At 43.4% G+C, this 21,399-nt stretch overlaps 1 protein-coding gene and 1 long non-coding RNA gene across 14 annotated transcripts in view; one reads left to right on the top strand and one right to left on the bottom strand.

Annotated features, from left to right (window-relative positions):
- The window catches only part of LOC102158145, a 49,147-nt gene extending 34,685 nt beyond the window's left edge, over positions 1–14,462 (bottom strand). For all 7 annotated transcript variants that reach the window (XR_308482.3, XR_002339728.1, XR_002339729.1 and 4 more), the window contains exons 1-3: positions 13,923–14,462; positions 13,704–13,802; positions 9,922–10,090 (exon numbers count right to left, since the gene is read on the bottom strand). This is a non-coding gene — a long non-coding RNA (uncharacterized LOC102158145). The remainder of the gene's footprint in view (positions 1–9,921; positions 10,091–13,703; positions 13,803–13,922) is intronic.
- KCNIP1 (potassium voltage-gated channel interacting protein 1) overlaps positions 1–21,031 on the top strand; it is a 422,323-nt gene extending 401,292 nt beyond the window's left edge. For 5 of the 7 annotated variants that reach the window (XM_021076583.1, XM_021076586.1, XM_021076587.1 and 2 more), the window contains 7 exons: positions 6,867–6,991; positions 7,652–7,721; positions 9,899–9,969; positions 10,716–10,823; positions 14,469–14,573; positions 15,615–15,677; positions 20,171–21,031. In XM_021076583.1, the coding sequence (XP_020932242.1) occupies positions 6,867–6,991; positions 7,652–7,721; positions 9,899–9,969; positions 10,716–10,823; positions 14,469–14,573; positions 15,615–15,677; positions 20,171–20,218 (590 nt within the window). In that variant the 3' untranslated portion in view covers positions 20,219–21,031. Of the gene's footprint in view, positions 1–1,687; positions 1,721–6,866; positions 6,992–7,651; positions 7,722–9,898; positions 9,970–10,715; positions 10,824–14,468; positions 14,574–15,614; positions 15,678–20,170 lie in introns of all 7 variants that reach the window. The other 2 variants (XM_021076582.1, NM_001031777.2) reach the window with 2 other exon arrangements.

The following is a 21,399-nucleotide window of genomic DNA, read 5'->3' as shown; positions in this document are numbered from 1 at the left end:
CTTAATTATAGCCTCTCTTGAAAAATCTGAAGATGTGTACTCACCAGGCTTTCATGGGTCAATAGCTCTTCAGTTCTCAGTCCCCACCACTCTCTGTGGTTGTATACCCATCCCCAAACTCATCCAAACTACCTTCCAACTACTATTAGCATTTGAGTTTGTAATCCTTAAGCTATGTGTGGGACCTATCCATCAGTCTAAAAACTCCATATGAACAGACATTTTATCTCCTCATCTCTCTCCCAATACCTATCATATTCCTGGCATACCATAGAAAATCAATCCATATTTGTAGACATATCTCTACAAAAATGTTACCCAAGCATTTTTAGAGCCATGAAACTATTCCATAGCATACTATAAAGGTAGATACATGGCATTATACATTTGTCAAAACCTATAGAACTATATCACACAAAGAGTGAACTCTTGTAAACTATGGGCTTTAGTTAAAAATAATATATCAATCCTGGTTTGTCAATTGTAACAAACATACCACAGCAATGCATTATGTTAATAACAGGGGACACTGTGAGGGTAGGGAACTTTCCATTTTCCATGCAGTTTTTCTATAAACTTAAAACTGTTCCAAAAAGAAACTCTATTGGAAAAATAGAGTTACCTATCAGAGTGATAATAGGGGGGCAGCTAAATTCAGCATAATAAAGTTTTCTCTCATGGGATTCAGGTCAGGAGATAAGCGCAGGAATACTAACCAAAGGACACCCACCGGTACCACTCCTTTTAGGGGCAGCAGGAAAATAAGCTCTCCTGTCTGCGGTTGTGGTGAGGAGTGACTAAAACCCACTTATGGTGGTGGCTGGTCTGCCTTGCGCACCTTGATCAGGGATTCTGGAAAGACAGGAGGAAGCTCAAATAATAGCCTATGGAGAAAACTCAGCTGACCCCCAAATAGACCCCAAAAGGCCAGCAGGAGGGCAGCAAATAGAGCCTCTTTCTACTCTTTATCACCTGGATTCACCCAGTCCCCCATGCAATGGAGGATTTGCCAGGTCCGATGTTTTGTCTTATGTTTAATATTTGGTATAATGGGATTTCGCATGCACCCACCCTGCCCGCTCATCTTAATGTGCTAAATTGTTTTTTCAACAGCCCTTTTCCCTATTCTGCATCTGTGTTACTTATTAAGATTAAGAAGGGAAGGGAGAAGCAAAGACTTGTAGATTGTAAGCTCCATGAGAGCAGGGAACCGATAGACACATAGTTGATACTTCACTGATAGTTGAATGAGTGAATAAAGAATACTACAAGAACACAGCTTCAAATCACAAAGTGGCAGAGTGGCAATGGCGCCTCCGTTGTGGAGGGTATCTTATAAGTCATTCCGCAATCAAACATGCAGGTATTTCCAAGGCCCATATTCATCTGTGCATCCTCTGCCCCACACCATCCCATTTCTCTTTAGGCTGCATGGCTGCATGGCTGCGGGCATGCTCAATGAGCCCCCTGCTGGGAGCCGTGGGCACTGCAAGGTGACCCGCTTCTCTTGCCTGTTCTGACCATGGGAGAAGGTCAGTCCCAGCTCTGCTAACAACAGACCTCTTCGCATATGTTGAGCTGGACAGTGACCTACACACCCTCAGAGAGGACTTTCCATGGAAAATAAAAGTGTGTTTTGTTTGTTTGATGAATGGATTTGGTAAAATGTTTTCTTACTTTTTCCTAGACATCGCCTGGTGGTATTACCAGTATCAGAGAGGTAAAAAAAGTTTAAGTTAACTTGACTAATTTGGTCACATTACTTTCAGTGGAAGAGCTTCTTCTTCTTTTTTTTTTTTTAACTTTAGGGCTGCACTCTTGGCATATGGAGGTTTCCAGGCCAGGGGTCCAATCGGAGCTGTAGCTGCTGGTCTACACTACAGCCACAGCGATGGCCAGATCCGAGCCCTGTCTGCGACCTACACCACAGCTCACAGCAATGCCAGATCCTCAACCCACTGAGCGAAGCCAGGGATCGAACCTGCATCCTCATGGATGCTAGTCAGATTCGTTTCCGCTGAGCCACGACAGGAACTCCAGGAAGAGCTTCTTAATCAAGTATATATTTCGTAATTATTCTTCTCGCTCAACAACTGTCTGTGCCTCTTGTCAGCAAACCCCACCTATATAGAAACACTGGAAGCATTATTTTAGAGACAAGTTATAGGAACAGTTTTGTCATTCCCCCCCACCTTAGAAACTGATATGCTTCCCTCTCTCAGACAGTAAGATATATTTAAAAAGCTCAGAGCCAATTTGTGGCTCAAGTGTACTAACTGCTTAGAACAAATGACCTGAATTTCTATGCTCTTTTTCCCTGTGGTCTTGACCTCCTAATCTAATCAACATTGTCTGAGGCAGTTTTTCTTATTACTTTATCTCTTTTTATTTCATTATATGTGTTTCATACAATCAGCTTCAAGTCCTTTGTAAAACAAAGCGGAATGTGTTTAAACAAACAAATAGTGAGGAAGAGAGAGGGTGGGAGGCTGGGTGATGTGAAGTGGAGGAAAGGTAGACGGGTTGTCGGGTTGTCGGGGCGGGGTACGTAGGCGTAGATCAGACAGGGAACCCAAAACTTAGATGCCTGTAGGACCAGGCAGGGAGCACAAATGCAGTAAGTGAGCCAGAGGCCAGCAGAGGGCACACTAGGAGCTTTGGCTGCTCAGAGGGATCGACTCAGAAGGATCAGCCCCAGCTCTGCTCTGATAAACAGTTGCTGTGTGAAAATTTGAGACCACAACTGTCAGAGGATCCCATTTCCCGAGAGAAATCAGAAATCCAAGCTTGTACATGAATCTCTCATCTTTAAGATATTGGAAATTCCAAACGAAATTAAAACATTTTTATAGGCCAAACGAGACCTGTCTTTGGCCTGTGTTGGTGCCAAGGACCAACAACATTTTGTAACCTCAGAACTAGATGGGTGGGTACAAAGTCCAACCCAGAGAGCCCATGATGGGGAAAATATTTTCCAGTCCAGGGAGAAGGAGATGCTCGCGGGCATGGGCTTTGGTCATGTCGTGTCACTAGGGAGAAGACTAAAGGCTTGGGCCCTCCTCCTGGTCACAGACTAAGGGCCTCACTTGTACAGAGCTCTGAGCTTGTCAGGAGCAGGACTACTGCAAGGCTGGTTACAAATCAACTGGCAATTTGTGCTCAAGAGAAGCAGAAGCCAGTGGAGAAACACGTGGATGCCAGATATAAAAAGGACTTGGACTGGCTGGATTTGAGGTCCAGTTCTGTCACCAATTGGCTATGTGACCTAGGACTCTAGCAAAGCTGGTTAGTGACAGAGTTTGTAAGACGTCTCCTGTGCTAGAAGCTCTCAACCTGGGCTCCATGTGTTTGAAACATACAGAAACTCATGGAAAGTACAGACCACATGCTGTGGTTAGGTGCATTTTCTTTATCTGGGAGAGTCGAAAGCTTTCATCTACACTCAAAAAAGTCTATGATCCCCAAAACATTAAGGCCCCCATAATCTGAATCATCTTCTCTAAACTTTCCTTCAATCTGGGAATTACCTATGTAGCATCTTCTACAGCTGGTTACTCTATCTCGCTTTAACTATTCCCAGTAATAGATTGATGGTTCATCACTTTTTAAGGTACTTCTAGTTAGAAAAGAGTTTTTTCTTGATCTGTTAGGACACCTATCTTCCTAATAGCCTTTTCGTTTTGGTTTGTTTTTTAGTGCCGCACCAGCGGCATATGGAGGTTCCTAGGCTAGGAGTCAAATGGAGTTACAGCTGCCGGCCTACGTCATAGCCACAGCGATGCAGGATCTGAGCCGCGTCTTTGAGCTACCCCACAGCTCATGGCAACACCGGATCCTTAACCCACGAAGCAAGGCCAAGGATCGAACCTGCAAGCTCATGGTTACTGGATGGATTTGTTTCCCTTGTGCCACAACGGGAACTCCTCTTCCTAATATTCTGATGGAGAGGATCCTGTTCCCCCTCACTCCCCACCGTGCACAAGGTAGCAGGGCATGAAAACATTTTACAGAGTAGAAGTACTTTGCCAACAGGAGATACTCCGCCTTATTCTTGTTATGTAGTTATATTAATACCATTGTACTAGATCTCTGGGTTAATTTTGATCTTTATCACCCAAACTCAATCAGACCTAGTAATTGGCTCATCATTCTTTTTAATAACAAAAATAACGACAAGCCACCTTTGGCCTCGGAGACTCTAAACAAACCTCAAAAGAAACAGTCAAGGAGGCTCCCATCTGCTAATTCTGTCTCCTCTTCCCCCAACCAGGAAGCTGGGCCCCCCTCCTTCCTTTAGTGGGACCATTTGGGCAGCACTCAGAGACTCCCCAGGGGAAAACTGGGATGTGGAAACCTCCACAGCCCCTTCCAAAGTTTCCCCAGCATATATTTACAGTGGCCAGAACCATGAGGCATACAAAACAAGGGAAGGGAGAGCGGGTGTGAGGGAAAGGAATGCTTAGATGGTGGGCACCCCAGCAGGTCGCTGTGGGTGTAGACAATTCAATTAGTGCTCTCCATTCCCAAATCCTGACCGTGGGGGTCACCATCAGCACATTTTTAGAAAGGACTAGCTTAAAACTGAGAACAGAGTACACCTCACATTAGCAAGGGAAAGGATTATTTCATGAAACCTTAGCTTTAAAATATTTCGTAAAAATGTTTCCCTTATATATACTGCATTGTGATGTAAATTGTAGTTCTTACTCTGAAACACAGTAAAAAAAAAAAAAAAAGAAAAGAAAAGAAAAAAAACTTTCAAGAAACAGCACTGGTTTAAGCCCCTACATTTGGGTGCTTTCCCAACATCAGCATCTTGAAATCTCAAATACACGAATTTCCTCCAGTAACTGATGTTAACCACAGTCTGACAATTAGAGGGTGATGAAAAAGCAAAACAAAACAAAAGCTTGGCAGTCAATGCAAATACTTCGATATTATGGAACCTCTTCAGTACGGCAATTGATCCTGTTGGTCAGACAGCAAACAAACCATCTTAATGAAGTGGGTTTAATATGTGATATTTCTCTAATTACTTAGTGCATTTTTAATGAAAGAGGCAGTAAGCAAGTGCAGTTTCTGAGTCAGAAAGTTTCTCTCAAACTTCTACAAATAGACTTCCTTGAACTTGTGAAGAATCTAATTACAGTCAATAATGAAAAAAAAATTTTAAGCTTCTGATTAAGATAAACTTGGAAAGGTATATTAGATGCCTTCAAAAATACATCATTTCTTCCAAAAATATATTTGTGTCTTATTTAAGTTTTAATATAATTTTCACTTCTTTTCACAGTGTTAAGTATCTGTGCATTTTTTAAAAAATAAAATTGCTATTAAATCTAATGATTTCTATTTTTAAATGAGTTAAACACATATGTGAGTATTGAATTAGAATTATGTGGGATTTTTTGTTTGTTTGAGAATGTGCAGTATTTAGGTAATTGCTACTTGTTAGCTAGAAACATAACAATAATTAAAGGCTCTATCCAAATTATAAGGAAATTGGCCACTTGCAGCTATTTTGTATAAAGAGTGTCTTATTTATATTGAATACTCTTCTTTACTCCCTGTAGGATAAGATGATAGGTGTTTCCCAGCACGTAAGAAGGATGACAATTGGGAATTGTTACCAAGTTCTTCTGCCTCTCTCGGAACCTTACCCAAATGTCCATTACCTTAGAGAAGAGGTGCGAGCTACAAACTCACTTGGATGGACTCCTTTTGCACTGAGATCACAGTCTCAAAAGGAAGTGAGACAACTGCAGAGACTCTGATGCAAACAGACCAACTCTGGCTAGGAAATGCACACAAGTGTAACGCACCAGCTCATCTTGTTCTCCCAGATACAAACTCAGCCTGTCCTCACACCCCACCATCACGGGCATGAGGGGTGTGTGTACCTTCCCAACACCTGCCCACCTCATCACTATTCTTGCCAGCCCAGATTTAGGGTCATTCAATACATGAGTTTGATGACGTCTGTGTAACAACAATGAGCCAAGAAGGTTAGCTGGCGATGGATTCTTGACTGGAGTAAATTTATAGAAAGCATTCTGGCAGTACCCAGAGAAAAACACTCACTTATCCTTCTGTAATGGTAAAATCTTGAGAATTCCACTACTTCGGGTTTTGTGATCCCTCAATAAGAGATGGACAGGGTTCTTACTTTAAAGGACTGACACTTTCTAAATAACTAGTGCAAAATTATATTGCATTACAGTACATGTAGGAGGACTAGTTAGGCTACTACTTAAAACAACTGTTTTTAGAGCCCTTGTCTATATCCAGTAGCTCCCATATAAGTCACTTCCCTCTTATTTAAGGATGTCTGATAGATATTCCAATACTAGAAATGAACTTGTGTTGTAAATTAATATTTAACATGCTATAACTTATACCTTTTGTTTAATCAAGCTAGCCTTCCTCTAGTTTCCCAAATGGAGTTTAGTCTCTTTTTTTTTAATAGATTTGTTTCCCTTTGCTATTTGGAGGATGTTCATCCACTCACTTACCTGTGTCTCTAGAATATTCAGATGGCCCAGTGGGCAGCAAACAGAATTTGCAAAGCAGTTATTTTGAAAGAAAAGGAAATGTTTTCATGTGGGCTTATTTTTAGTGCTTCTGCCCTCATCTCCACTTGGAACACATTTATCTCCAAGGCTGAAGTTCCCTCCCTAGGTGATGTCCAGCGGATCTGGAGTGATGGCTGCACTGATGGTGAGACAGGAGAGACCAAGCAGGGGGTAGGGTTTAAGGTCATCTGCAGTGTGTCCAGGTCACCCCACTATCCTCTTGACAGCCCAGACTGTGGCCTGACAAGTGACCACTGATCTTAGCCACTCCAATGCCATCTCCTCTGGTTCCAGATAAGATTGAAGATGAGCTGGAGATGACCATGGTGTGCCATCGGCCAGAGGGACTGGAGCAGCTTGAGGCCCAGACCAATTTCACCAAGAGGGAGCTGCAAGTCCTTTACCGCGGCTTCAAAAATGTAAGACCCGCCCAGCCCTGAAGGCCCAGGCAGGATTTCCCACTTGGGGCTAAGCTCTCCAGAATGCACAGGGGGCCCCTCTGGGAGATTCTGCATGTGGGTAGTTGTAAAAGGAAGGCGGATTCTATAAAGGAAACAGGAGAGCAAGGTCACCTGGCTAGAAAGAAGGATGCCAAGCAAGAACGAGGTGGTCTCAGTAGATGGGAAACTGGCCGGCCACCTGGAATCTTCACAGGATGGCACAGCCTTGGAGAATTCACACGGGCCCAGATCCTCAGCTTAGCATAACCTATTCACACTGTCATTACTGTCAGTGCCCCAGAAATGATGGGATTTAGGTCTGTTGCTAACCAAGCTCACAGACCGAAGTGTAAGCCTGAATGCCAGTGTATTAATTTACCACATTATTTCACATATTAAATCTCGTGAGAGCCTTGCTAAAAAGGCACTGTCACCATGTCATAGGTAAGGATGTTGAGAATCAGAGACTCAAAGTCACAAAGCTTAGAAGGGGCTGAGCCAGGATCCAAATCCAGGTCTTTCTAATACCAAAGCCTAGACTCTGCTCCTCATAGGGCACAGGTAACCACCAGGGAGCATGAGGAACCCCAGACCCCAAGGCTCTCAGACATGCCCGCTGGTTCTCTCCCCTTCATACAGGAGTGCCCCAGTGGTGTGGTCAACGAAGAAACATTCAAGCAGATCTACGCTCAGTTTTTCCCTCATGGAGGTAAGTCCAACCTTGAAAAAGATCCCTGCTGGCTCCCTCTCTGGTGAGCAGCCTTCCTCCTTCAAGTTCATACTTCCTTGTTATTTATCTGCCACCTCCTCACATTTGGGGAGAACTCAGAACAGGATCCTTCCCTTTTTTTTTTTTTTTTTTTTTTTTTTTGTCTTTTTGCCATTTTCTTGGGCCGCTCTCGCGGCATATGGAGGTTCCCAGGCTAGGGGTCGAATCGGAGCTGTAGCCACCAGCCTATGCCAGAGCCACAGCAACTCAGGATCCGAGCCGCGTCTGCAACCTACACCACAGCTCACGGCAACGCTGGATTGTTAACCCATTGAGCAATGGCAGGGATCCAACCCGCAACCTCATGGTTCCTAGTCGGTTCGTTAACCACTGCACAACGACGGGAACTCCAGACCCTTCCCTTATTGCAAGATGTGGAACTGGCTAAAGCTTATCAGTAAAGAGTTCTGAAAATGGATGCTTTCCAAGGCAGGAGAAATCGATAAAGCAATATCATAAAGTCTCATAACAGCTCGAGGAGTTCCCGTTGTGGCTCAGTGGTTAACAAATCTGACTAGGAACCATGAGGTTGCAGGTTCGATCCCTGGCCTCGCTCAGTGGGTTAAGGATTCGGCATTGCTGTGAGCTGTGGTGGAGGTCGCAGATGTAGCTCGGATCCTGCATTGCTGTGGTTCTGGCGTAGGCTGGCAGCTACAGCTCTGATTCGACCCCTAGCCTGGGAACCTCCATATACCGCAGGAGCAGCCCTAGAAAAGGCAAAAAGACAAAAAAATAAATAAATAAAGTCTCATAACAGCTCTAGAGAGCCGGTATTGCTATCCCAGATTGGGGCAACTCAGTTTCAAAGAGGCTAAGCAATTCACTCAAGACGGCACAGCTAGTGAGTGGCGGAATTAGATCCCATGAGTGTCTGTCAAAAGCTTTGCCATGTTAGCCTCACCATTGTGCCAGAATCTGTCTTTTCCTCAAAATAGCTGAGGCAAGGTGGATTTTGAAAAAGAACTTTAGTAGATACTGGACACTATAAAAATAAATTAATCCAAAAGGATGCAGGGTGAATAAAATTGTGCTTATAAATCAGGTTAGCATGTATGCCAGGCTCATACATGTATGCCAGCTGCTCTGTCACCCAGCTTGACTCCTGTGGGAACCTGCTCTGGCTCCAGAGGCTTAGGACATCAGAGGCTTTTGCTGTGGCCCCAGTGTGTCACATGCCAACTTACTTTCTGCTCTCAGGAGCCATTTCTCTCTTTTTTGGCCACCCTAGGCCAGGGATCAGATCTGAGCCACAACTGCCACCCAAGCTGCAACTGCTGCAATGCCGGATTCTTAACCCACTGTGCCAGGCCAGGGATTGAACCCATGTCCCAGCAATCCCAAGATGGCCCCAATCCCATTATGCCACAGCAGAAACTCCCAGGAGCCATCTCTTGCAGGACCCCTTTCCTGGGTCCTGATGAAACAGAGTCTCAGATCCTCTTGGGCTCTTCCTGGGCCTCTTCAGCAGCAGACAGGAGCCCTCTCAGGTGGGGGACCCTCACAGGGCCCCTCCGCCAACCAGGGGTACAGTTTCCTCCCATGCAAGTCCCAGAATAGCTGTTTGTGGAGTCCTGTTGATCCACCCTTTATTGAGTTTTGACCATGTGGCAGATTGGATGGTGGTTTTGATGGTGTGGCTAAGTGGAAAGTTTAACATTGTGCAGAGACAGGAAGGTAAAGCTCAGAGAGGTTGCGTTAGATGCCTGTGGTCACACAGCTAGGTGGTGACAGAGCTCTCCAAGCCCAGGTCTGTCTGCTCCCTGATAGCTGTTCGCTCCATGGCACTGTGCTGCCACTGAGAAGAGCGTCGTCTCCACACAGTCACTGCATCATTTATCCAACAGGAATTACACACATAGACAGGCAGGAGTGTCTCTCTCTGGGGATGGCTAGACACAGGGGCGAGGGCCTGTCTTAGCGCTTGCCAGAACTTCCCACCTCAACCCTAGGAAAGCCAAACAGGCCCCGGTTGACACCAGTGGTTTTCCATTCTGTAATTTTTTCCCTTCTATCACCCCAGCACCACCCTCTTCTCTTCCTTATTGTTTTTAAGTGATCTCACTCCCCTCTGCAGGGCCCCTGCTCCCATCACCTGCCTTTCCTTCTGTGCCTTGCAGATGCCAGCATGTATGCCCATTACCTCTTCCACGCCTTCGACACCACGCAGACAGGCTCCGTGAAGTTTGAGGTAGGCTTGTCTCTAGAAGGTGCTGGGGCCCCAACATGCTTCCTCTAAACCATGGGGGTGTTGGAGGAAGGGGTGGGGATCATTAAATACTTCAGTCCTTTATCCATTTCACAAGGATTTCCTGAAGCGAGAAGAAGCAACCGTGCTTACCCACCAGGAACTCAGGACCCCAGGGACTAGTGATAACAGTGTAATAACTCACGGGCACACCGAGCTTACCATGCAGCAGGCTCTGTATTGGGTGCTTTGCATGCATTAACTCATTTACTCCTCACAGTAACCCTGACAAGGCAGGGTTCTATAATTTATTACCAGTTTACAGAAGAGGAAAGGAAGGCAAAGAGATGGAGCAGTTTTGCCAAGGTCACACAGCCAGTAAGTGGTAAAGGAGGGCTTTGAACTCAGGTACTATGTTTCCTAAGCCCACGTTCTGAGCTGCCACTTGTACGAAAATGGCGGCCATGGGATAAGGCGACAGCAGAGGATGCTGTGATCCTGTGCCTGCAGGTGTCAGTACACGCTGAGCTCCACCCTTCCTCGAGGGGCTCCTTCCCCACAGTGGGGTAGGGTAGGAATGGAAGGGGAGGTGCTCTTCACTGAGCTTGGCCACATCCTTCTTGGGACAGAGCACCCGGGAGATACCATTCTGTAATTGCAGTCAGAGTCTGACCCAGTGACAGAGCCTCCCCACCCCGTGACCTGATGGCTTGGTGGTTGATGTCTCTCACGCTTCTTCCACTTCTCAGGACTTTGTAACTGCTCTGTCCATTTTACTGAGAGGAACCGTCCATGAAAAGCTAAGATGGACCTTTAATTTGTATGACATCAATAAAGATGGATACATAAACAAAGAGGTAAGTGAACTGAGACCAGGGGCATGAGAGAGCTACAAAGGAGACATCTAATGAAAGAGAAAACAGCTCCAGGATGAAATGGTCTGAATGAGGATGGCCTGCTTCGGGGCAGAGTTGGTTCCTAACAAAATGAAGGTCATCTTTGACTCCCCCCGACCCCTGGAATTGCCCTACCCCTCCCAGTTCACTCAAGAAAGGATTAACCAGATTCATTCCTTCTCACTTATGCAAGACACATTCCCAAGGGGGTATAAGTGACTGATTTCAGCATAGAGTAACTTTTCCTAGGGAAACGTGCATTTAGCAGATTAAAGGCCATAAGTTAAAGGTAAAAACTGGAATAGAAACACTGCAAGCATCACCCAGAAAAGGGAGATCTTTAAGGAAGTGAAGATTACAGTTGAATCATATTAGCCACAACCTCTCTCTCCTACTAATAAAACCACAGAAAGGGGTCAGGTGCAGTCATCGCTAAAGAAATCATGACAAACAAGTTCTGAATCTTCACTGCTTGACACTTTTAGAGCCTCAAAGTATCTCTGGTATCTAGATAGTGAAATACCCACAGGTCTATCTCAGAATTCACTTTGGTATCTACCTTATCTTGGCATCTCAGTGGAAGCTGGATTTAGCATCTTGTAACAGCCCACTTCCTGCGCTCCTGCCTGCCTGGCACAGTGCCTGGACTTACAAATAACATCTCTAATCCTCGCCTCCACCCAGGAAGGTCCTCTCCCGTTTTCATTCCTCATTCATTCAGTCGTGGATATACTCAGTACATATTCAAGGGTTTATTATTAGGTGTTCTAGGTGCTGAAGACAAAGTGCTGGACAATCCTAAAAATGTGGAAACCCTAATATTCACTACTAGCAGATGTGGTCAATGAAGTCCACTAAGTACATGTAATGGAGTAACAGTGACCATTTAAGAGCATGCAAGAGCAGTAAGCTATAAAAATTAGTATGATGCATTTTTAAAATTACTTTCTACAGTAGTATGTAGAAGATTATTTCAATTTTGTAAATAATTAAATGCTTCTGTACATACTCAAATATACGATACTCTAAAGTATTCAAATACTACTTTACAAAAAGGACCCTAAAATGAGAATTATAGTAAAACTTTCAACCTTGGTGCAACCATTATTTCATCAATGAATAATCTTACTAACTGCTGCTCCCTTTTTAAACTTGCAAATTAGACCAAACTGTCCCCATTAATGCCCTTCAGACCTTTCTGGATGGCTGGAGTACTTCTTAAAAGGAAAAGAAAGTGTGGATAAGCAACTTCCTAGAAAGGATAGCTGGATCTCCCCATGGCAGTCATCTGGAAAGAGTTTCATCAAAATTATAGGCAATGAAAACCCTGAGAAAGCAATCAAAATTTATCTTTAAGTCCTTTATCTTATAAAAGTTACTCAGGAAAGAAACCTACAACCATGTGGATGTTGAGGACTTGTAAAGTACATATTTTAAAATAAACATATGGATAGAGATATATATGTCCTAGTTTTGTCCACTGAGAGGACCTGAGAACAATAACACCCCGTACCAATGAGCTGGCCTAGAGCCCAGACCTTGATGTCTAAATATCATTCTCCAGTAAGAGGAACCAGTCTCCTTGAATTTGGTTCATTCCAGGCATGGGGAAGAGAAAATACAAGATGAGCCTGGAGCATCATGCAGTGTTGAAAAGAATGGTATTTATTTATCTTTTTAAAAAAGAGGGGGGGCATGTCAAAAGACCACAGAAGTCAGCCTGAAGGAGTCCCCAGTGGCCAAAGCTGGAACACTTTGAACAAAATACAAAATGCGAATTTATAGTTCTAGATGATAAGCTATAAAATAAATATCCATGAGTCCATAATAAATAATATATACTCAAATGATATACTATATATTCAAATAAATGATAAATACGTATTCAGGTTAATGAATACATAAATAAATGGGAGAAGGGAGTGAAAGCTCTTCCTTAAAGAAGAATTCCAGTTAGTAAACATAGAAGGAATAAAGGTCATACAAAATCCCCATTAAGCAAACATTACAGTAATGATTTTTACAGGCAGTGGCTGCGGACAGAGTCTAAGATCAGTGGAGAAATGTGACAGTCACCACCTTAATCACGTGAGGAAGGTTAACATCACCAGTAATAACTCACAGCAGCCCGCTGTGCCTGTCTGATATGATGCACCAGGAAGGCTATAATGTCACTTCTGTGGTCTTCCTATCAAAAATGCATAACTCCAATCTAATCATATGTAAACCGGGAACTAACCCAAACTGAGAGACATTCTACAAAGTAACTGGCCAGTAGTCATATCAAAAGAGTCATGGTCTTCAAAGACAAAGGCAGAATGAGACACCACGACAGATTAGAGGAGAGTAAGGAGACACAGCAGCGTGAAGTGGGATCCTGGAACATAAACAAGGCATTGGTGGAGGGTGTGGGGGGGGAACCTGACGGAACTGGAGTAAGTTCTGTAGCTTAATAGTTTTGTGGCATTGTCAATAGTGCTGTGGTTCACAGCAGTGGTGCATTGTTAATTTCCTAGCCTTCATCATTGTGCTGTGGTTATGCAAGTTGTTAGTATTTAGGGGAAGCTGGGTCAAAGGTATCCATGAGTACTCGGTACTGTTTTTCAAGTTTTGTGCAAGTCTAAAATTAGTAATAATAGGTTAAAAAAAACAAAAATAGCTAAATAAGGACATGAAATGAGGAGTAGCGGGCAAGGAACCCAAGATAGAAGCTGTCCCATGGGTCCCCGTAGACATGCCCGTCTTTCTGTATTCTTTTCCCCCATTCCAAGGAGGGGCCAGGGAAAGCACAAGGAACCCTATCTCTGGCCAGTGTGATTAGATCACCACAGGGCTACTCACCTGGGCTCCCGTTCATGGCAGACAAGGTGCCAGGTGCAGAGAACTTGGCGAGGAAGAATCAAGCATGTGTCCTCAGAGCTCACAGTCTTGGGGAAACATCTATAGAGCAATAAGAAGAACAACTGAATTCTTTTAATAAGCATGTGCCAACCACTTATTCCATATTCAGAAGCATTGGAAGATTAGAAAGAAAAATGCAATAGGATTTGTAACATCTACCTGGTCCCATCCACCAAGAATGGTAATTATGTCTTTGTAGAAAGCAGCTTTGGGTTATAAAGATAGGAAATTATCAGCATAAACTAGCTTCAGTTGAGAGATTTCTTATAAAGATACAGGTAGTTTCTCTAAAAAGTAAAGTCTTAAAAAATAAATAGTTTTTAAAGTGAAATAAAAAGATACAGAGAGTTTGAGGGAACATATTTAATCCTCATTAAAACTAGCAAGTTGTTAAGTTTCCTCCTCCCCTCTACACCCGCCTGCTCTTCTTATTCTTCTCTTTCCTCTCCCTCCTGCAGCACTGTCTTAGAGATGGCCACACTCTCCTTTGCAGGAATGACAAAGAGAATTTTCCACTGCCTTCTCTATGGGAGGAAGCTCCCAGAACGCGTAGCCCCTTCTGCTTGCTTTCTAACTCCCTCCCACCAGCTAAAGAAGTTCCTTTTAATCAGTTTCATTTCCAAGAGGGTCAAGAGCCCTAAACTCTCACCTAGAAGAGCCTGACTTCCTGGTTCCCACACCGTGTGCCTCCTTGTCCCCCTCCAGGAAATGATGGACATTGTCAAAGCCATCTATGACATGATGGGGAAATACACATATCCTGTGCTTAAAGAAGACACTCCAAGGCAGCACGTGGACGTCTTCTTCCAGGTAAGAGCACACCCCTTGTGCGTGAGCTTTAAGCTCGATTTAGATCAGTCAGCCCACAAGCATCAAACCGTCAGTCACACCACCATGAGCTGTGGTTCATGTCCAAGCCTGTACTACACGAAGTAGGAAACAGAAGAGAACTACAAGATGTATTATTCTCCAGGAATAGATTATCTCATTGAACAGGCAAGTAGGCAGTACAGAAGAGAGCAAGGGAGATTGTTAAGTATAAATAGTAGAGTATGGACTCTAAAGTTCCATAAAAATCATTGGGAGAGCAGAGTAAACAGAGAAGGTGTATGTCACCAAGCACATTTGTGTAGGTGTGAAGCATTTGTGTCTGGGGAGTCAAAGGAAGTCAGGTAGAAACTAGGGTGGGTTGGATTATGAGATCTTTTAATTGACTGAGTTTAGCCTTGCTCTGGTAAAAGTAGGTGGGGCTGTTAATCCATGAATAGAAGAGATTTTTTATGCTAGAAAAAAAATTACCCTAGCAGGAGACCATCAGAGAATGTTAAAGCTCATTCTGGTCTAATCCTCTCACTTTGCAGATAGGAAAAGCAGAGGCTCACTCACTAAGATCTCACAGTAAGTGACAGAGACAAAAGTAGAACCTCTCATGTCCAGTGTTCCTTCTGCCAAGTGGACAATCTAGAAGTGAGACTAGGAAAGACATTTTAGGGTATTGGCAAAATAATCAGATGATGAGAAGATGAACATCAGAGCAAGTTGTGGGGATTTTTTGGCAGGGGGGTGGGGAGCCCATGGCATGCAGAAATTCCTGAGCGGTGGATCAAACCCACACCACAGGAGTGACAATGACAGATCCTTAACCTGCTGAGCCACTGGGGAACTCCTAGAGCAAGTTTTTTAATTTGATGGAAGCTCATAGGGGTCAAAGTGCTATAACAAGGGCCTAGGTGGAGCTGTCTGGCCTGTGAAAGAACATCCTAATTCTTGGGGGAACACTGGTTATCAAAAAGCAAATTTTGGAATGCAGATTACCAGATTCTTTAAAATGCTTCTTGTTGTGTCTTTCAGAAAATGGACAAAAATAAAGACGGCATTGTGACTTTAGATGAATTTCTTGAATCCTGTCAGGAGGTAAGGAGAGAGTTCAGGGCACAAAACCTCTAAATCTGAGAAAGAAAATCTGTGCTAGGGACCTGCAGGAGGAGAAAATGAGAAACCTGTAATCCCCTAGGTTAGTATTAGCGGAAATACTAACTGGCTGCCACTACCAGTACCAACACCAGTAACAGCACAAAATTCCACCCATCTCCACTGCTCAGGCTGGCCTGTGGCAGGTCTCAGCACAGGCTGAGCCACACAAAGACAGGGTTACACGGCGGGGGTGTGAAAGCCCAGAGGGGGTCGCTGTGAAACTACAGACCTCCAAGTGGGCAACACTGTCATTTTACAATCTGCTTCGGGCTTGATGATCCAATTCCCAGACTACATGGGAGTAACTGGGGGAAAAAAAAAAAACTAAGCTCTGATTCTTAAACCATAATGTGCATAAGAATTGCCTCAGATGACTGGAAATGCACATTTCCAGGCCTCCATTCCAGAGACTCTCAGTCTGGGGTTGGAATCTAGAAATCTTTGTTTTGTTTTATTTTATTTTTAGGGCCACACCTGCGGCATATGAAAATTTCCAGGCTAGGGGTACAATCTGAGCTGAGCTACTGGCCTACAGCACAGCCACAGCAACACCAGATCCAAGGGGCATCTGTGACCTACACCACAGCTCACAGCAATGCCAGATCTTTAACCCACTGAGCTGAGTGAGGCCAGGGATTGAATCTGTATCCTCATGGATACTAGTCGGGTTCATAACCTGCTGAGCCACAATGGGAACCCCCCTAGAAATCTTCATTTTAACACAAGTGCCCTGACCAATGCTTCTGAAACTTTAATGTACAAACCAACCTCCTTAAAGCTCTTGTTAAAATGCAGACTCTAATTCAGTAGGTCCAGAGTGATGCTGATGCTGCTAAAGAATAAACTGGCCCCAGAGTCAGCCAGAGACTGAAATGGAAATAATTGCTTTCCTCTAATTTAAAAAATAAAATGCATTTATACCAATACCTTGTTTCTGAAAGGTACACTGTTACTCTATGCTCCACCCGATAAGAACTGCAAATGCAGGAAAGCAAGGAGGAAGTTATTAACATGCAGTGAGCATCTACCAAGTTTTAGGTACATTATGTAAACTTCACAACAACCCTGAGAGGCAGAGGCAATATGTAATCAAAATATTTAATAACTAGAATAGACTGAGAATTGATCATTCTTAACTGAGTTTGCCCAATGCCCCAAAGCAGTACCCTAGAGAACCTCTGCTAAACTTGGCATTAACCTGGGAGTCGACGGATCTTTGGGTAGTCCTGGATGAGTTACTAGGTAGCCAGAGGCAAAGATGCTGGAGGAGTGGCTCAGGTAAGCAGCTATTTACTATTAGGGTTAGAAACATTTCTACTGTTTAATCATTATGAACTGGCTGCCCATCAGTATTCATTGCACCCATTTTAAAGAAGAGAAAACTGAGGTGATGCAAGGTTAAGAGATGTAGCTAAGGCACACTAAGTGATAGAGTTGAAACTTGAACTTCATTGTTCTAATTTTAAATACCATGCCTTATTGTATTATGCTTTTTTGTTTTTGTTTTTGTTTTTTTTTTTTTGGAGTGTGTGTCTTTTGTCTTTTTAGGGCCTCACCCGAGGGAGATTCCCAGGCTAGGGGTTGAATCCAAGCTAGCCGAGGGCCTACGCCTCAGACATGGCAATGAGAGATCTGAGCCATGTCTGTGACCTACACCACAGCTCACGGCAACACTGGATCCTTAACCCACTGAGCGAGGCCAGGGATGGAACCTGCATCCTCATGAATACTAGTCAGGTTCATTAACCACTGAACCACAAATGGGAACTCCAGCTTTTTTGACTTTGATTAACAGTTTTTAATCAATTTACTTTCTCACATTAGCAACTTCTAGAGCTATTCATTAATTAACTTATTTCTTTTTCACAACCCACCCTATAAATAAATAAATTACAATCTAGGCAGGCTGATTTTCAAACCCATATACTTTAATTGTGAGATAGTTATACCTCCCTGTTCTAGAAACTTTTAAAACATTTCAAATACCCAGATTCAACTTTATCTTCGTTGATTTTCTCTACTTTAGATCTGCTTTCTATTTCATTTATGTGTGTTCTAAATTATTTCCTTCCTTCTGCTTTTTTATTTTTTTATTTTTTTATTTTTTTTTTTTGTCTTTTTGCCTATGTCTTGGGCCGCCTCCGCAGCATATGGAGGTTCCCAGGCTAGGGGTCAAATCGGAGCTGTAGCCACCGGCCTAGCCAGAGGCACAGCAACTCGGGATCTGAGCCGCGTCTGCAACCTACAGCTCACGGCAACGCCGGATCGTTAACTCACTGAGCAGGGGCAGGGACTGAACCCGCAACCTCATGGTTCCTAGTCGGATTCGTTAACCACTGTGCCACGACGGGAACTCCCTGCTTTTTTATTTTAATTAAATTTGCTAGGTTTTATTTCTAGATTTTTGAGATGGAGGTTTATATCATTGATTTTCAACCATTCTTTCTTTCTTTCTTTCTTGCTTTCTTTCTCTCTCTCTCTCTTTTTTTTTTTTTTTTTTTTTTGCTATTTCTTGGGCCGCTCCAGCGGCATATGGAGGTTCCCAGGCTAGGGGTCCAATTGGAGCTGTAGCCACCAGCCTACGCCAGAGCCACAGCAACACGGGATCCGAGCTGCATCTGCAACCTACACCACAGCTCACGGCAATGCCGGATCATTAACCCACTGAGCAGGGGCAGGGACTGAACCCGCAACCTCATGGTTCCTAGTCGGATTCGTTAACCACTGCGCCATGACAGGAACTCCTCTTTCTTTCTTTCTTTCTTTCTTTCTTTCTTTCTTTCTTTCTTTCTTTCTTTCTCTCTCTCTCTCTCTCTCTCCTTCCTTCCTTCCTTCCTTCCTTCCTTCCTTCCTTCCTTCCTTCTTTCCTTCTTTCCTTCTTTCCTTCTTTCCTTCTTTCCTTCTTTCCTTCTTTCATTCTTTCTTTCTTTCTTTCTTTCTTTCTTTCTTTCTTTCTTTCTCTTTTTAGGGCAGCTCCTGTGGCATATGGAGGTTCCCAGCCTAGGGGTCCAATTGGAGCTATAGCTGCCAGCCTACACCACAGCCCAGCAATGCCAGATCCGTGCCGTATCTGCGACCTACACCACAGCTCACGGCAACGCCAAATCCTTAACCCACTGAGGGAGGCCAGGGATCGGACAGCATCCTCATGGATGCTAGTCGGATTTGTTAACCGCTGAGCCACAACGGGAACTCCCTCTTTTCTAATAGATACATTCGAAGGGATACATTTTCCTCTGAGTACTGCTTTACATCCCCCAAATTTTGATGTGTCATATTTTCATTATATTTTAATTCAAAATATTTTTTCTATGGCCCATGTAATTATAAATGTGTTTAATATCCAAACATTTGATGATTTTATACATTTCATACTTACTCCTTAGAAAATATACAATAGAACAACGTAAAATAGAGAACACATAATCAAGACATATAATAAGAAAATCAATAAACTCAAAAGTTGCCTCTTTGAAAAAAATTAATGTAATCAATCAATGCTTAGCAAGACTGATGTAAACAAAAGAGAAAGAAAACTCAAATGATCAATATTAGGAATGAAAAGGGTAACATCACTACAAGCTTTAAGACTTAAAAAGTTAACCGTTTATTATCCAGTAAACTTAACAACATATGAAATCTACAAACTCCTTACAAAATACAATTTATGAAAACTAACACAAAAAGAAATAGAAAATCTGAATAGTCCTATTTATGTCTGTTGAAGAAATGGAATCTGTATATCAAACTTTCCCACAGAGAAGATGACAGCCTTGGATGCCTTCACTGGTAAGTTCTTCCAAATATTTAAGGAAGAAATGATGCTAATCTTAATACAAACTCAAAGAATAGAGAAAGAAGGAAAACATCGCACCTTCATTTATGAGGCTACCATAAACCTATGGAAATGCATCAAAACCATTACAAGATAAAAAATTTGGGGGGCTGATATATTCCTTGTGGACATAGATGCAAACAATCAAATCCAGCAATATGTAAAAAGCATAATACATCATGAACAAGTAAGGTTTATTATAGAATGCCAGAAAGGTCTAACATTTCAGGAACTAATTGCTGTGATTAATGACATCATAGAATTTGAAAGAAAAAAGGGAGTGTAATCACCTCCATAGGCATAAAAATAGCATTTGATAAAACGCCATTGCCCACAGCTTCTTTAAAGAAGCAATTCTCACTGTTTACTGGATAATTTTTTCTTCTGAATTTCTCTTTCAGGCCAGAGAAGGTGCTTTTGGCTTTGAATGGCTCGCTTTCTAGATCCTCACCCACCCCTTACTCCTTGTTTCTCATTCCCTTGCAGAGTTCTTTCAGAACAGGAAACACATGCTGGAGATTTGCTCATTAGTTATAGAGCTTCTCAGGGAGAAGCCTCAGACTCTAACCATCCTCTCCTCCCCTTCCTCCCTTCCCAGGATGACAACATCATGAGGTCCCTCCAGCTGTTCCAAAATGTCATGTAATGTGAACACAGCCATGCCGCTCTCAGAGACATTGTACTAAACAGCCAACTTAACACCTTGATCTGTCCTCCTTCTGATTTTACACACCGACTCTTCGGACAGAAACACCTTTTACACTTTGGAAGAATTCTCTGCTGAAGACATTCTATGAAACCCAACATCACGTGGCTCAATCTCTGATTGCCAGCTCTCCCTCCTCCCTCTTCTCGAGAAAGTCAAGGTGAAATCGGGATTATTTTGGAAGCATGCTCATCTCTTCACACTGCTGCCCTATGGAAGGTCCCTCTGCTTGAGCTTAAACAGTAGTGCACATTTTTCTGCTTGCGTGCCCCAGCCCACTGCCGCCAAATCCAGCAGACCTTGATGAATCTGGAAGCAAGATGACCTGAGCCAAATGTACACCATCCTTTGACGGCCTCCCAAACCAATGTGCCTGTTTCCCTTTCTTTGGTGGGAAGAATGAGTATTACACAGAACAATGAGAATCTACCCTGACTAGATTGGGAGAGCCAGCACCTAACATATGTAGGATAGGACTGAATTAGTAAGCATGGCATTGTCTGATGATCTAAACTGCCCACCTCCTTTGTTTCCAGAGGCAAGGACCAATAATTCTCTCTCACACTAGCGTCTGTGCTGGTGATGCAAGTCCCTTATCATTTGCAGGAAGGGAGACAATGCCCAGTGGTCCGTGCCTCCACTCCATCTCCTGCTAGAACCCAGCACTGCATGTCCCTTCCAGAAAGCCCAGGATGCCTGCAAATTGCTGTAATTTTATACCATCTTCTAATCAATAAATGGAACTATTTCTTACACTCTTAGTCTTCATTTCAACCATGACCACATAGGGCAGAAGAGGTAAGTTATGTAAAGGGAAGGCTAGTCCAATCCTTTGGCATCCAGTTATTAGACTTATGTTGTGCCCGGCACTGGGCCAGGCAGCACATCACCCTCCCCTGCTCCCAAGCAAACATCCAATTCAAATGCAAATACTATGACCAGAGGTTAATACATTTACAGACTCTTCACAACATGTCCCTTTCAGCACAGTTGCCACTCCCAGGACCCTCTGGTGTAGGAAGTCTGGAGCCTTATGTTGTTTGGTGGGGGATACAGAGATCAAGAGGTGGCCAGTACCTCCTGCTGAAGGACTTGGAGTCCAGGAGTTGATCGAAAAGCTT

Source organism: Sus scrofa, chromosome 16 (assembly GCF_000003025.6).
Source record: "Sus scrofa isolate TJ Tabasco breed Duroc chromosome 16, Sscrofa11.1, whole genome shotgun sequence".
NCBI lineage: Eukaryota > Metazoa > Chordata > Mammalia > Artiodactyla > Suidae > Sus > Sus scrofa.
This window is presented reverse-complemented; position numbering and strand designations above follow the sequence as displayed.